Below are 17124 nucleotides of genomic sequence, written 5' to 3'. Positions count from 1 at the left end.
CAGTCAACATGGATGCTTTTTGATTCCCAGCCACAAGAGGTAAACATTACAAAACCTTTATATAAAATGCCGTCATAAAAATATCATACAGACATCTGTTAAAATATAAAAAGGCGTGTCAAAATTAGGTAAAGGATGCAATTATAGCTTATAAAGTGTACTCACTAAAAACATACTAGTTTCTGCATGTAAATTATGCTTCTATTATTTCCACAGTAGTAGCAATTTTTGCTCATTACACATACTTGCTATGCTTTCTCCTGATACCTCAATGCAAGTCTGCTTATTTATTAATAGACTTTCAGGGTAAAAAACAGCACACTCCTCTTCTGTTGCTTATCCTATGAATTATTTTCTAGAAGCCGTTCACTAAGGATATTCATTACATTGGCATATACAGTAGATAACTGCTACATAGGAAATCCTATGTGTTTGAATCTAAAATTTGATTATGAGAAAATGAAACAAACCAAGTAAAAATAAGAACATTAAAAAAAAAAAATCATTACAAAATAATAATAATAATAACAAAAATAATAATAAATAACAAATGAAAATGGGCCATCTTAAAAGAAATGAAGGATTAGGGAAAAGCTCTAATGAGCATTCCTATTGGAAAGTATGTGGCTTTGGCTGCGGAGAGTTTCAAATATACTAATTGTAGTGATCATTCAAGGGCAGAGCTCTAATCTTTCATCAAAGCAGCGTCAAAAAAGATAAATGTTGGAAGGAATAAATTACTAGGTTTATGCAGCAGTTCTACTTATTTCATGCATGTAAAGAATGTTACAAAAGAAAATGCTATGCTTTGGCAGTTATATGGCAAGAGTAGCCAGCAATATACATACTTCATGCTGCAGATAGCGCAGTTCATCATGTAGAAGATTTTCATAGACTGTATCGCTATGCCAACAAGGTGGCCCCTTCACACTATTAATTGTGTTGCCTAGTTACCACTTCTGACTAGGAGAATTTATCTTGACATTGGCAGGATACAAGAAACTTGGGGAGGGTGGTGTTAGATATAAGGCTAAAGACACACAAAGGACTGTGTGTGGGGCAGGGGAAAGGTATACCAAGTATGGCATAATAGTAAACATTGATGGGGAGGTTGAACTAGCTTCGTGATTGTAAGGATTGCTTTGTTCATAGAAGCTACAGACGAGGGAATAACTCAAAATCAACTCTGCTGGTAGCTTGGTAATTTTTTATCAAAAATGAAAATGAACTTGACCTGCTCTCCCAGAAGACACAGCACACAAGGCATAAGGGTTAGCATCCCCATAGCAAGGGGGTCCTCTACTTTGGGGCACCAATTGTTTCTGCATCACCAGTACTTCAAAAAGTTTGCGTTAAAACTGAAGATCGTGTGAAGCTTCTGATTGATGCAGTAAAATACTACCTCTACTTCTTAAAAATTTAGGAGGTAAAATAAAACAAGGAAAAGCAAAATTATGCTCAGATATTAAAAAAAAAACGAAAAACAAATGCGGTTATGCATTCATTAAAGTTGTGAATTGAATTTTAAATGCAGCAAGTGTAAGTATTGGAATTTGAGTTTGCATCAGCATCTTGAAATTTTCTATACAGTTAGTGCTCAGATGGGATAGGGAGGGGAAGCACTAGGAGCCAATCGGGTATGCTGCATGCATATTTGCTTATAAGAAACAGGCTCAGTGGAGGAGAGAGCAGAATAAATGAGGGATGAACATCTGCTGCTTCTTCACTGTCCACCGAGAGATGATCTATGTCTTTTTAGTTAACTGCAGCAAAGGGAAGTAAGGTCCCCAGACTCTCACTCATACAGGTTTTTTTTTTTTACAGTACTAGTATCAACTGTGTATTTAGCTTTTTTCTGGAGTTTAACTTCAAATTAAAAAAATGCCTCCTATTCACCAATTACTTATTATTCCTTACTTATTCCTTATCGGTTCTTTGGGTTTGGTCACAGAGATTTGCTTTATTCAAAATAAATTAGAGATTGGCCTTAATATATCCTGCCTCACAAAAGGTAAAGTCATTGAAAGGACATCTTTCTTGGCTGGTAGAGCAATCCTAATCATGCATTTAAAGAAAATTCTTTATACGGTATACCAGTATAGGATTAAATATGGGGAAGTAGAGCTTAGTGAACAGTGGAGAGCAGGGGATTTGTATTTTATTCAATAACATTTGTTGCAATTTTCAACAAAATGGTGACCATCTGCACACAGACACCTACTCTCTGGTGCATAAATATGAATGAGATGGGTAAAGCCCTCTACAATTAAGCTCTGAAAAGGGCAAAATGCATGTGATAAGTTCTGTACAGGTAGAGAATGGGAGCTGAAGCCATTTTTTAGCTATTTTCTTCGATGTATGTACCGTATTTGCCGGCGTATAAGACGACTGGGCGTATAAGACGACCCCCTATTTTTCAAGTGAAAACATAGGTTTTGGGCAATACTCGTGGTATAAGACTACCCCCCTTCTGAGGTAACACCATTTAAAAAAAACATTAGAACGAACAAAAAATACAAAGCAAGAATGCCAACTACTCATCCACCATGCTGTGATATGTCATAAAGTAAATCAAACAATAATAACACAAAAAGATCTATTGAATGCCACAACACTGGAAAGTAGAATTTTTCACTAACCAAACATATACCACTTTTGGGTTACATTCTATGGGAATTGTCCACCAAAATGCATTTAATAACCCCCCTGTCATATGCCCCAGATTTACCTGTCCCTCTTGGGTGCCTGGGACCTCAAAGGCAAACAGTAGGATGTATAGTAGTAGGAGATCAGTGAATGGATTTACCCAGGGAAGTATGGTGAGCGGTGTATTATTTTAATGAATACCTGCTTGGATTGGCAGAGGCTGTAGCATCGTCAGCCTTTGTCTCTCTCTCTCTCTCTCTTAATAGAATACATCGCTCGCTGGGATTGGCTCAACGGCGTATACTGTTTGTAGCTGCAGCCACATACAGTATTAGCAGACATTTGGGGGCTGACATCCATCGGGCAGCATTGTATACCTGTATACCCGGCGTATAAGACGACCCCCGATTTTTGGGCATTTTTTTTAAGTGTAAAAGGTAGTCTTATACGCCAGCAAATACAGTATGTATGTAACAGGGAGTCGGTGTCTGTGTGCAGACAGTCACCATTTTGTTGAAGTCTACTAGAGCCTAGCAAGCTGATTCTGTCTTTCTTGCATCAGTCTATTCACATGCTGATCCAACTGACACAGGTCTGGGGGGCATTTGAGTAGTACTAATTTCTTTGTTTTGGGCTACATTTGTTGTGATTGTCACAATTATCTTGTGGTTGGTGGTCTGAAAACTCTTCACCTCTCGATTGAAGCAGGTGTAAGGTGCATATAACCTTGCACCTGGTTCCCCATACTGATTGAAGGTCATTTTGAGTTGGCCTGTCTTCTGGAAGCAGCCACCAGATACTCTAGGTAGCAGAAAGAGTGGGAAGCTTGTAGTCTTTTTTCATTTTGGGGATACTAGTGTTATGTCTGGTGTTTTTTTATTTATTTTTTTATTTGGGGTGGATGTTGCTACACATGCTAAAAAAAGGGAAGTAAAGAAAAACTCAGTCTGCCATTGTCACTTTGTGTACTACAGGACTATGCCCCAGCACCTTAGTTTAGAGATGGAAGAATAGAATTTGGTTATCATTATGGGATGAAATCCCGGTTCTGTTCTTTCTCATACTTATTATGAATAAATCACAAAAACCTAAGCGTGTCATACCACCTCCCTCCTATATGTACAGAAGTGCACACTTCATTCGACTAAGCTTGTTGGAAGGTGGGGCATGAGTGGGAATTGTCATCACCACCTTAGGTACCACAGGACCTTTTCCCAGCACTGCATGCAAAAAAAACAGCTGTCTACAAGTTCCATGGACCCCATATCTTGTGGTATATGAGTGTTTCTAGTACGTTAGCAGTGGAATTATTGGAAATGAAAAGAAGTGGTGACTAGGAGTAAAGAGAACACAATCAGCCTTTCATTCTACTAGATCTAATTGTTGTGAAGCGTTCACTATCAGCTGTTCATTCTAATTCTTGTGTGTATATATATATATATATATATATATATATATATATATATATATATATGTGTGTGTATATATATATATATATATATATATATATATATATATATATATATATATATATATATATATATATATTATGTATATATATATATATATATATATATATATATATATATACAGTGTGTGTGTGTATAAGCAACCAACGCTATACATTGTATAAATATTAGTGTAATTACCACAATGAAACAGGATATAGTGGTCTAATACACATAGCAAAGAAGATGTAGCTGGTACCAGACTAGACTAGCACTGACCACACCACAAGGTTAGATTAAGATCTGTATACTCCTTTTTATAGCCCAGTTTATCTATACGTTATACTTTATATTGTGGTAAGATATGAAAGCACCATAGTATTTTTTTTTTAAATGCTCCTTACAGAACATTATCATTACATAACAAAAATTGCTAGAATAATGTGTACATGCATTTAGGTATAAGAGACAATTAGCTGAGTCCTGTTTAGAGTTACAGGGCTTGTGGTTATCCTCTGGCATTGTATTAATTACTTAGATTTGACCTGTAATTGTCTGCTGCTAAATATTTATCATCCTAATGTTTTAGCAAGGTGATTTTGAAAAGACTACAGAAAGGCCAATATTACCCAACGGCTTTTCATATTGACACTCATTATGTCTTTACATTTTTTTCCCAGTAATTTGCCCCTGGAGTGATACATTTAATATGTTTATATAACTAACTGGTTAATTTATTTAATGCAATAAAACATATATGCATGTGACCCTGGACAAATCAGTCATGTGATTATTGAAAAATGAGAATAGTGTTAATGTAAATTATTACTAAATGAAACAGTTGCTTAATGAGATGATCACTTTTATTATATTTGGGAGGCCTGGGAAGTTTTGTTTCTCTAGAGTTCCTAATAGTCTCCATGTTTTGATATAATTTGCATTTATCCAAAATTAACAAGACAAGTTCTGGATACATGTGCAAATTATTATAGAGGTAAACTGAGATTAAGTAGCAAATTATTAAATAGGCAGTGTGATGCAATCATTAGCATTGTAGCACATTGTCAGATCTTCCATGGTAATGGCAGATTAACAGATTACAATCACCCTAGACCCAAAAAATGTGTGTGAGTGTCTGGGTAATTGTTCTATGGGCATTAGGTTGTAAAATTCATTGGCGCAAGAACAAATTAAACTATTAAAAAAATTGTAAATTAGGAAAATTTATAATAGTAGGGTCACAGAGGAGACTTACATATATCTTTATTTAATTGTCACACTTTGATCCTGTGATCTTCTTCCCAAAAACGACATGTCGTCTACTTAAATACGAAAGTCAAAGATGTTTTCACTTGGCATGGTCACAGGAGAATTTGATGCCTGAGATTTCATAGATTCAGTACCTGCAGGGGAAAGGATCTTCATCATCAGATGATGCTGCAATCCTCAGCTCAGTCAGGCTTTTAAAACCATGTGCTCCTCAATTTAAAAGAATCAATGACATACAAATCTGTTGTGTGAACAAACTAAATAGATGTGGAGTTATTAACTGTATTTGTAGCATTTATGCTGAACAATTTCTTGAACAGTATTACTTCAGGTAACATATAAATTACAATGGAGACCTTTCCATTTGAAGTAAGGGCCTGTGCTTCTATTCCTTCTTTCTAACCAGTCATACATTTCCTTAGTATAGCATTTTAGATTAATTTTTGTTTTCTATGCATCATTTTGATACATAAAGACAATGAACATTGTAATTTCAAGCCAAGGACACTCTTAAATCATGCCTAAAGAATTTCAATTACTTTCTAGGGGCTAAGCCCAGAATGTCACTATTTCACATGCCCGGTGAAGGACTTGTGTTTCTAGTCTTCATTTTTACCATCTGTTTCATTTTTTCCCTTTTAGTTGTTGTTGTGTTTATGTGCACTGTAAAATAACATTTCAGTACATAGCCTTAACACATTGTATAGTTATTTTCTGTGAGCAGCTCGTTAATCTTGTTTTTATATATGTTGTGTTCTTTTACAGTCTCGGCCTATACCTTCACACCTCACATCCGCTGTAGCAGAAAGTATCTTGGCTTCTGCTTGTGAAAGTGAAAGCAGGAACGCCGCTAAGAGAATGAGATTAGACAGGCAGCAGGTAACATTTTGCAGATACTTAACATGGTGTACTTTCCTTTTTGTGGAATGCATATGTATTTGCCAACATACAGTATGTATTCTACATCCTTGTTCTGTCCTTTCTTCTTTCCCTATCTCCTCTCCTCCATTCCTTCCCCTTTCTTTCTCTGTTTCTTCACTTTGTCTTCTCTTCCCTTTTTTTATTTAATTCTTTTATTTTTATTTTTATTCTTCCTTTAGTTCCCTCACATTAGTTCTCTTCTTCCTTCTTTTTCTCCCTCTCACACTGTCCACCTAAAAGCAATTATATAATTTTTTTAGACTAAGTGGGGTCAATTTACTTTAATGGGGGTGTGCAAAATCTGTCAGAAAAACAGTCAGTTCCAGTATTATTTATTTTTGTCAAAGCTTAATTGACCAAGCTGAAGTTAGAAGCAATACAATAGAATACAATGCACAGCTGCACCCCTTTATGCACTCTCCAGTTTTAGTAACCCCCCCCCCCCCCAATTGAGTGGGTGAAGCTAGCTATAAAATGGGGTGGACTTTATTAAAAGTGTAAAAAGGAATAGTAATGCTATGCTACTCCCTTGGATAGTAAATGCCACAGCCCTATTTTTCATGGTCTGTGTGCTACTTTAAAACATGTGGTTTAGAGCATGCAATATATAGTTGTCTTCTTACATAAGAAATAATTGTATTCCAATATCTGGACCACTTTATATTTATGATATAAGATGTAATTTATAATCTCTGCAGATGAAATCCTACATCAACTAAAGTAAAATGAGAGTTAAAAAACAATGATCTCCTTTGTATTATTACCAATATAGTGGCACCCTATAACATAAAAGCTAATGTATAACATAATGGAAATAAATCATGTCTAAGTGTCTCTTGATGTTCAGAGTATATGAGCAAGAAACAAGCAATGGAAGACCAAGTATAATAAATTCTGAAATGGGAATATAGCAGGGAAACAATCAATAATACATAAAATAGTTACCAGAATTAAACAGGCTCGGTGTGCGCTGAGGATCAAGTTAGATTTAAAAACTCTTTGTAAACTTTTCTGCTATAATATACTTGAAGGTGTCTTCATGAGGCTAGTATGATGACTCACCTTCTGTATCAGCCTGATCCAGAATGTTCAAAGCGTACATCTTGCAAAGCCCAGAATTATAACTGTATAAATGGGGACAGTACAGTGACTCACCAGACTGAGCTTGCTCACTAAATAATACAAAATGCAATTAGAATTCTACTTGCAAAACAGCAAGGGGTTTAATATTTCCCACTACTGCATATGTGAAACATTTTCTATATTAGTGGAGTCTCTGTCCTTGCTTATGATTATATTAGAAGGAAATGTTAAAAGAGACTGAAACATTGTCAGGCTGCTGAATGGCTGGTTGTTACATTGATACTGTAGTGTCGCATGTTCACTCTTTAACCCATTCCTACCTGACCAAGGGGAAGTGACCTTGTCTTAGTAGCATACCATGGACACAGGCTTCCCAGGGGAACTATCTTGCTTTTCCTTGCTTGTGGGGGAAACCTGTCCTGGCTTAACCAGTACCTAATGACAGTCCTTTGCACACCTACTTTAAGCCTTACATCAATGCATCCCGATTTGCCCCTTGAGAACAAGTTCTGTTTCCAGGAGATGTTCCCTTATAGAGGTTAGGAGAATGAGGAGTCCACACCAGACTAGCTCATCGGGAGAACTATCCTTGTCTCTCTTATGGGTGGGACATCTGCAGGGAAACCTGTCCTGGCCTAATCAGTACCTGCTGACAGTCCTTTGCACACCTACTGCACTACTGCAAGCTCTAAACCAATGCACCCTGCTTTGCTGATTGGGAACAAGTTCCAGGAGTTGTTCTCATATCAGGGGTTAGGAGAAAGAGGCATTCACAGCAGAAATGCCCTTTACCATTTTACTGAATGGAGAGCTATTTACATGCTTCACTCACCCCAGAGGTGGTGGCACAATTCTTTTAAGTTGCAAACAACAATGGAAAGCAATAGCAAGCAGAGAGCTGAGTGGAGGAGCCTATAACTTTTTAGGGGGTTTCCCAGAGTCCTACATTCCATAAAAAAGGGGATGTGAGTTGTCATAACAGTCCTGCACTTTTCCTCCCTGCTTTCTCCCCAAGTGGCAGCTCCCAGATAGTAGAGTCTTAAAGATTACATCTTTGTTTTGTTGTTGCCTGTTCTTTGCAATGATTCACATAGTGACCAAGAAGCAGTCATCTGCCGAACTACATATATATATACCGAGTTCTCTTTCCCAGGATTCCCTACACCAGCAGGGGCAGGACTGACACTACCTCACTAGCTATAGTTACACCCCACTCTCTCCTCTGGGAGCCTCTAGGGTCTAGGCTAACTAGGCAACTACACTGTCTAGTAGTCTACTTATGTGGGTTCCTGACTCCATGGTGACACCTAGTGACCAATTTGAGGAACTACACAGGGCACTCCTATGCCACTATTCGACAGTGCTTGAAGAGCAAAAACTGCAATGTACTCTTATAAGGTCACATAAACCAACAAGGGAAGTCTTGAAAACATGACCTTATATTTAAGACCCAGAGCTGAAAAAAAATGTTTTAAATATTAAGGAAAATGTACAGTAATGAAAAGAAAAGTAGAAATGTTACTCATATCATATGGACAGATTCCTGCCTTTTTTTTAAACCAGATAGTTTTTATTTGAAGGTTTTTGACATATACATAACAATAGTATACAAGGACCCCCCCATTCTCCATTCCCCCTTTGCTGGGTTTTCCAAAGAGTGGAAACCCTATATCGAAAACAAAACATTTACCAATACAGAGTGAACCATTGCTGGTGCGTTCACTGAAACAAGGTCCATAGAGACATGGATGTGTAAGTTTGGGGTGGAGGAAAGAGTCCTGACCTCAACCCGATAGAACACCTTTGGGATGAATTAGAGCAAAGACTGCGAGCCAGACCTTCTCATCCACATCAGTGCCTGACCTCATATATGCGCTTCTGGAAGCATGGTCAAAGATTCCTATAGACACATTCCTAAACCTTGTGGACAGCCTTCCCAGAAGAGTTGAAGCTGTTATAGCTGCACAGGGTGGGCCAACTCAATATTAAACCCTACGGACTAAGACTGGAATGCCAGTAAAGTTCATGTGCGTGTAAAGGCGGGTGTCCCAATACGTTTGGCAATATATTGTATAAACAAATCTCTGAAACTACAACATATTACTCTCTTTACCTTATGGCATTTCATTCACAAAAATATGCCTGTTATAAGGGTAAGGATTAGCCAACATTTTACACTGTTTGAAGGAATTGTTTGAGTGAGGTCTGTGACTTTAGAAACGTGATTATTTTGCAGTGTGAAAGATTGCATTCAGCCCGATCATATACATTTAGCATACTATATACAGCGTGTGTGTAAACTTTATATATATATATATATATATATATATATATATATATATATATATATATATACACACACACACACACACACACACACACACACACACACACCATATATATGCTCAAGATGAAGAATAGATTAAGAGTCACAGGTGACATCATCACAACACTAACTGAGCCACTGGTTTTAGTAGGGGTTATGTATTGTGGCCCATAAACCACCTGATTATTATTTAGATATAGTTGTGCTCATAAGTTTACATACCCTGGCAGAATTTATAAATTCTTGGCCATTTTCAGAGAATATGAATGATAACACAAAAACATCTCTTTCACTCATGATTAGTGATTGGCTAAAGTCATTTATTACCAATCAACTGTGTTTACTCTTTTTAAATCATAATGGCAACAGAAACTACCCAAATGACCCTGATCAAAGGTTTACATACCCTGGTGATTTTGGCCTGATAACATGCACACAAGTTGATACAAAAGGGTTTGAATGGCCATTAAAGGTAACCACCCTCACCTGTGATCTGTTTGCTTGTAATTAGTGTGTGTATAAAAGGTCAATGAGTTTCTGGACTCCTGAGAGACCCTGGCATCGTTCATCCAGTGCTGCACTGACATTTCTGGATTCTGAGTAATGGGGAAAGCAAAAGAATTGTCAAAGTATCTGCGGGAAAAGGTAGTTGAACTGTATAAAACAGGAAAGGGATATAAAAAGATACCCAAGGAATTGAGAATGCCAATCAGCAGTGTTCAAACTCTAATCAAGAAGTAGAAAACGAGGGCTTCTGTTGAAACCAACTCAGGTTGACCAACTAAAATTTCAGCCACAATGGCCAGGAAAATTGTTTAGGATGCAAAGAAAAACCCAGAAATAACTTCAGGTGAAATACAGGACTCTCTGAAAACATGTGGTGTGGCTGTTTCAAGATGCACAATAAGGAGGCACTTGAAGAAAGATGGGCTACATGGTCGAGTCGCCAGGAGAAAGCCATTACTACGCAAATGCCACAACGTATACCGCTTACAATACGCCAAACAGCACAGGGAAAAGCCTCAAACTTTCTGGCACAAAGTCATTTGGAGTGATGAGACCAAAATTAAGCTTTTTGGCCACAACCATAAACCCTACATTTGGAGAGGAGTCAACAAGGCCTATGATAAAAGGTACGGTACGGAGGTGGATCGCTGATGTTTTGGGGATGTGTGAGCTACAAAGGCACAGTAAATTTGGTCAAAATTGTTGGCAAGATGAATGCAGTATATTATCAAAAAATAACGGAATGGAAATATAGGAACATTTGCATTCATCAGTCAGGAAGCTACGCATGGGACATACTTGGGCATTCCAACATGACAACGATCCAAAACACAAGGCCAAGTCGACCTATCATTGGCTACAGCAGAATAAAGTGAAGGTTCTGGGGTGGCCATCTCAGTCTTCTGACCTCAATATCATTGAGCCACTCTGGGGAGATCTCAAAACGTGCAGTTCATGCAAGACAGCCCAAGAATTTACAGGAACTGGAGGCTTCAAGACTTCAAGCTGTCATCGATGTGAAAGGGGGCAATACATGGTATTAAGAACTGGGGTATGTATTTTGATCAGGGTCATTTGGGTAGTTTCTGTTTCCATTATGATTTAAAAAGAGTAAACACAGTTGATTGATAATACATGGCTTCAGCCAAACACTAACCATGAGTGAAATAAAAGATTTTGTGTTATCCTTCATATTCTCTGAAAAATGGCCAAGAAATCATAAATTCTATCAGGGTATGTAAACTTATGAGCACAACTGTATATTGCCATATATATATATATATATATATATATATATATATATATATATATATATATATATATACTGTATATACATATGCTACTAACAAATTAATAGAACACATATACACTAAGTTATTTAACCACTTGCTGACTGGCTCACGCTGATATATGTTGGCAGAAGGGCACGTACAGGCATATTAACGTACCTGTACGTTGCCCTTTAAGAAGCGGCTTGAGGGCACACACACGCGTGCCCGCCCGCCACGTGCTCCATGAGTGTGATCACGGTGTCCGAGGGGATACCTGCAATCGTCTCACAGAGAGGAAGAATTGGGAATTGCTGATGTAAGCAAGTATTTCCCCATTTGGCCTAGTGACCCTGATCACAGCTCCCTGTAATCGGGAGCGGTAAAAAGGGGCGGGTCACACATAGCCCCCCCCCCCCACAGTTAGAATCACTCCGTAGGGAACACTTAACCCCTACAGTGCCACCTAGTGGTTAACCCCTTTACTGCCAGTCACATTTACACCGTAATCAATGCATTTTAAATCGCACTGATCGCTGTATAAATGTGAATGGTCCCAAAATAGTGCCAAACGTGTCCGATCTGTCCGCCATAATGTCAGTCATGATAAATATCACTGATCGCTGCCATTACTAGTAAAAAAAAATTATTAATAAAAATGTCATAAAACTACCCCCTATTTTGTAGCTATAACTTTTGCGCAAACCAATCAATAAACGCTCATTGCGATTTTTTTACCACAAATATGTATATATATATATATATATATATATATATATATATATATATATATATATATATATATATATATATATATATATGTATATATGTATATCAGCGTAAACTGAGGAAAAAAATGTTATATATATTTTTTGAGGATATTTATTATAGCAAAAAGTAAAAAATAATGTTTTTTTTTCAAAATTGGCGCTATTTTTTTGTTTATAGTGCAAAAAATAAAAACCGCAGAGGTGATCAAATACCACCAAAAGAAAACGCTATTTGTGGGGAAAAAAGGACGTAAATTTTGTTTGGGAGCCACATTGCACGACCGCACAATTGTCAGTTAAAGTGACACAGTGCTGAATCGCAAAAAGTGCTCTGGTCTTTTGCCAGCCAAATGGTCCGGGGCTTAAGTGGTTAACTGACAATATTACCCTAATACAGATATTTGACTTCACAATTTTAGGCTTGTGGCTTCTTTGCAATAAAATCTAGCCCTACAAAACTTCCCTTCTGGATTTTCTCTTATTGGCATAGCAGATATGGGCAGTGCTTCCTTACTGGGATCATGCTGGGTGACAATGAGCAAGTGCAGTTATATTTACACAAACTAAAACAGAAAATCCAATTTTTCCTTCTTGATCCTTTCTTACACTATGCAGGCTCTGAATGTTCTGAATGCATATCTAGCATTAAGATCTTAGAAACATTTGAGTGATTAGTCCAGACATAATTATGTGTCCTGAATGTTAAAGTACTGTGACTGGCCAGTATGTTGCTAAGGTAACTCTTTAACTGTCTGTAAATGGCCTTCTTAACACTCCCATCCAGTAGCCATTGGTTCAATGTTTGTCTCAATGTGGCAGATATGACTGTGCTGCAAGGTTGCCAGAGTTTTACATAACAACCAAATCAGTTTGTAAAATATTTTGATAGATACAGTATAAATGCATAAAGAAGGGGGCTACTTGTAAAAAGCAGTCTTAGTTATGAATCAAGCATTGCAGCATTTCATTTGTACAGTTCTATGTCTGGATCATAATTATGATTAATAATCATAATCAGATGTATTGATAAAATACATTTGCATCGACTGGAATTCACATTTTTAGTCTTACAGCCTAGAAATATAAATTGGAATTTTATGGTGGTGGCATTATCATTTTGTGGTATGCCGTCATCAGCGAGGACTTCGAAATTGGTAAAAATTGAGGGCAAATTGGATGGAGCAAAGTACATAAGTACATTACAGTTCCTGGAAAACGTTTTCAGCCTACAGAAAAGAATCACACAGCTAAAGCTAAACTTTAGTGGCTTAGTACCAAGAACCTGAATATTTAAGAGTGGTCAAACCAAAGTCCAGACCTCAGCTCAGTTTAGAACTTGTTAAAGATTTGAGAATGGTGGTTCAGCAATGGTTCACATTCAGTGAGAGCTCAATCAATTTTTCTAACAACCATGGACAAAAAGTGCAAAATCAGAAGAAAGAGATAGAACCTTAAAGGGATTGTAAAGACTCATTCGATTTCGCACATCGCTGGACCTGGCTCAGGTAAGTATGGGGGGGGGGGGGCTACATGGAGAAAGTTTTTTTACCTTAATGCATAAAGTGCATCAAGGTAAAAATCTTTCTGGCTTTAGAACCACTTTAACTGGAGCCAAAGGTGGTTCTAGAAAGTACAGATATAACCACTAATAGAAACTGCTTGTATGTTTAATTCAATGTTGTACTCTAAGGTTGGTGAACACAAACTCAGTGCACCCTAGTGCATTAAATAAAGTAAAGTATAAATAGTGGTACTGCCCATAGTCACTCAAGTGTTTCTGTTTTCTAACTTCAACTAGAAAATTGAGAGCTAAATCTAGTTGCTGTGGTTATTTTTTACATTGAACTCCAGGGAACACAAAATAACATTTGCATGATATGGCAATTGGCTTGTTAGTTTAAGCAAAGAATGGTCACGTGGTTGAATAATAAGACCGTATTTCTTATATTTTTTGAAACCTTTGATTTTTAAGTGTTATTTTCTTATCGCTAACAGTTTTCACCTAAATATATTGCCAAATTACAATGGAATATATAGGTATACAATTTATAATTACTTTTCAGATCATGTTGTACTGTACAGGAAAAAGTTTAACCAAAAGAAAGAAAAAGTCTAGAAGTGGCAAATCGAACGCCTCATCATTAAGAATTGAAAGAAGTATTGCTTTTAGTGCTTAAGGACTCTAGAGGCAGATATTAGGTCTCTGACAAAGCAATTATGGACTAGACACATATACTGTAAGCTGACCTGACATTTGCCTCTGGATAGTTGTCATAGCAGCAGCCTGTACTGTGTTTGATGCAAGTGTTTACAGGAGACCCTAGATGAACAAACCAAATGAACGCACTGTAGAATAATAGTGAGCATGCATACTGTCCACATTTGTGTCCTAGTTTTTGAATCTAGCCTTTTGGATGGATTTTCTATGAACAAATTGTGTTAGGTTAATGATTTACTCTTGGTCAGTTTGGAGTTCCATTCACCATTGATGGTTACATAGTAACAAGGGAATGCTGCCAGGGAACACTATTTAAACATGATTGTATTAACAAGTCAGAAGGTTCAACTTTTAGACTGCTGTGAAAAGAAGAACCAAGAGGGCAATCAATTACAGAAAATAGAGAATAATTATAAATCAGTCATATATTTGGAAGACCTTGAGGCATTATTCCTGCCACTGACATCAACAGTGGGGCATAATTGGGCACTTTTCCCCCCAATGACACCAACTATTTCTCCCCCTAATTCTAAAGATTGGTCATTGTTTACTCCAACTGGGCACAATCTGGCCCCCCTAGAGTCTGAAGGACTGTAAAGTTTAGGAAGTTTGTAGACCCCTGGTATATGGTATATGGTGATAAATCCATTCTTCATGCTTTTAAATGAAATCATCTTATCCAGGAATGGCCTTGGCTAACTGTTGGTTACCAATTATTAGGAAGGAACATGTTTCAACAACCTTTTTTTTTTGCTAGTTGCTACACTGAAAGGACATGCTGGGATATTACAGTATATGTCATGTATAGCCAGATCTTTAGTTTTTGCTGCCTCTATCCCATTGGAGAGCATTCCCTCTAAAACAGAAAAAAAAAAAGTTTTGATTATACAAACAGTTTAAGTTATTTTAAGCTCATCTGTCCTAAAGAAATATAGGGGGTGATTTACTAAAGCTGGAGGAACTCAGAATCTGGTGCAGCTGTGCGTGGTAGCTCGTTCAATTAGGCTTTGACATAGAAACCTGAAAGCTGATGGGTTACTATGCTGAACTGCACCAGAGTTTGTCCTTTTCAGTGTAGTAAATCTCCCCCATAGTCATTACTGACCTGCTAGTTGCCTGGTTGGGTCTTCCTTCAATACTGCACAAAAGCATGAAGCAGATGAGTGTCAGAGAAAAGCTAGAACCACCTTCTCTACTTGTTCCAGGTCAATGACTCATAAACCAGCAGGATGAGATCAGGAACGTTATATTCCTGTCAGGACAGGTTTCCTCTAATAGCTTGAGGATCACATGCTGCCGACGCTTCTACAGGAAAGAAGAAAGTGGTATCAAACCAAAACCAAAAATGTACTATATTGCAGCTTACCAATTATTTGGTGTGGTGGCTGCATTCGTTTTCTTTTTTAGGCATTTGTTCCCTCTGTTTTGCTCTGGTGATCTGGCCAGTAATACACCTCCTGTATTAAGAGTGCCTCCCTACTGAATGAAGGAGCACTTTTAGACAGTAGCAACGTCAGTCTAAGGGAGGGGTGTATTAGATGGACTAGCAGGTTTAGATAAACTAACAAACTAAAGCCAAACTCCAGCTCACACTTTATAAGCAGTTACAGCAATCATTTTGTTTTCCCTTTTGGGATAAAGGTTTTACTTAAATAAAAATCTGATCACTGTAAGCATCCCTGCTAAATGGTTTGTCTCATCAATCTGAATGGTTTTATAATGTTGCTGTAGTCACAAACCCCTTAAGAGGTCCACATTTATTCCCAGTATATTCTGTGTTAACAAATATTAGAAATGTTGCTTTCATGAGACTTTTTAGAATGCTTGAGCCCAGTTTATTTAAAATGATCAACATATAGCTTAGTTAAACTAAAGAGTAGTGCTGGGTGAATTGTTCGGCCTGAGCATGAGTTCGGGCCAAACAATGGCTGTTCAGCCCGTTCAGGGAACACCCAAATTTGCAGGGTATTTGGCAGGTGTTCACCTTTTTTTGTATGCCCTGCAATGCATTATGCGCAGCACAGTGCATTCTGCTCCCTGATTGGGCAAAGCTTTGCCCAATCAGAGCACAGTAAAAGCTGGTTGGTAAAGAACTGGGTTGTGAAGACGGCCACTGAATACTTAACAAGCTATGAGTCATCAGCTGTCAGTGAGCTTCCCCACTGACAGCTGAATGGAAAAAAAAACTTTGCTGGTAAAAAAAAATAGTGAAAAAAAACAGCATGGACCCCTTCAAGCCTGGTATGGATTTTAAGGGGAACCCCACGCCAAACATTTTTTTAAAAACAGCCTGGGTCCCTCTCAAAATCCATACCAGACCCTTGTCCGAACATGCATCCTGGCAGGTCAGAAATGGGGGGGGGCAGGCAACCATACCAGGCCACATGCCCTCCACCTAGGGGTTGTGGGGAAGAGACCCTTGTCAAGGCAGAGCCCCACCTGCCCCAAAGCACCTCGCCATGTTGAGAGCATGTGGCCTGGTATGATTCAGGAGGGGAATTTACTTTTTTATTTTTTTTTTAGAAATGGAATTGTTACTGCAGCATGTTCTATACATGTTAGGGCCAGTTTACAGGCAGACTAAGGGGACTCCCCAGGCACTATATTTAAAGGAATTTAAAAATTTTATTTTTGCACTTTAAGCATCAGTAAAATGATTTCTCCCTTA

General features: G+C 37.7%; 1 protein-coding gene across 2 annotated transcripts in view; it reads left to right on the top strand.

Moving 5' to 3' along the window:
• The window catches only part of NOL4 (nucleolar protein 4), a 389605-nt gene that overhangs the window by 342854 nt on the left and 29627 nt on the right, over window positions 1–17124 (top strand). For both annotated transcript variants that reach the window (XM_077492631.1, XM_077492630.1), the window contains one exon: window positions 6129–6242. In XM_077492631.1, the coding sequence (XP_077348757.1) occupies window positions 6129–6242 (114 nt within the window). The remainder of the gene's footprint in view (window positions 1–6128; window positions 6243–17124) is intronic.

Source organism: Lithobates pipiens, unplaced genomic scaffold (genome assembly GCF_037356315.1).
Source record: "Lithobates pipiens isolate NorthernLeopardFrog02 unplaced genomic scaffold, aLitPip1_a1.2 Scaffold_19, whole genome shotgun sequence".
NCBI classification, from domain to species: Eukaryota; Metazoa; Chordata; class Amphibia; order Anura; family Ranidae; genus Lithobates; species Lithobates pipiens.
Note: the sequence above shows the minus strand (reverse complement) of the source record. Positions and strands in the feature narration are given on the sequence as shown.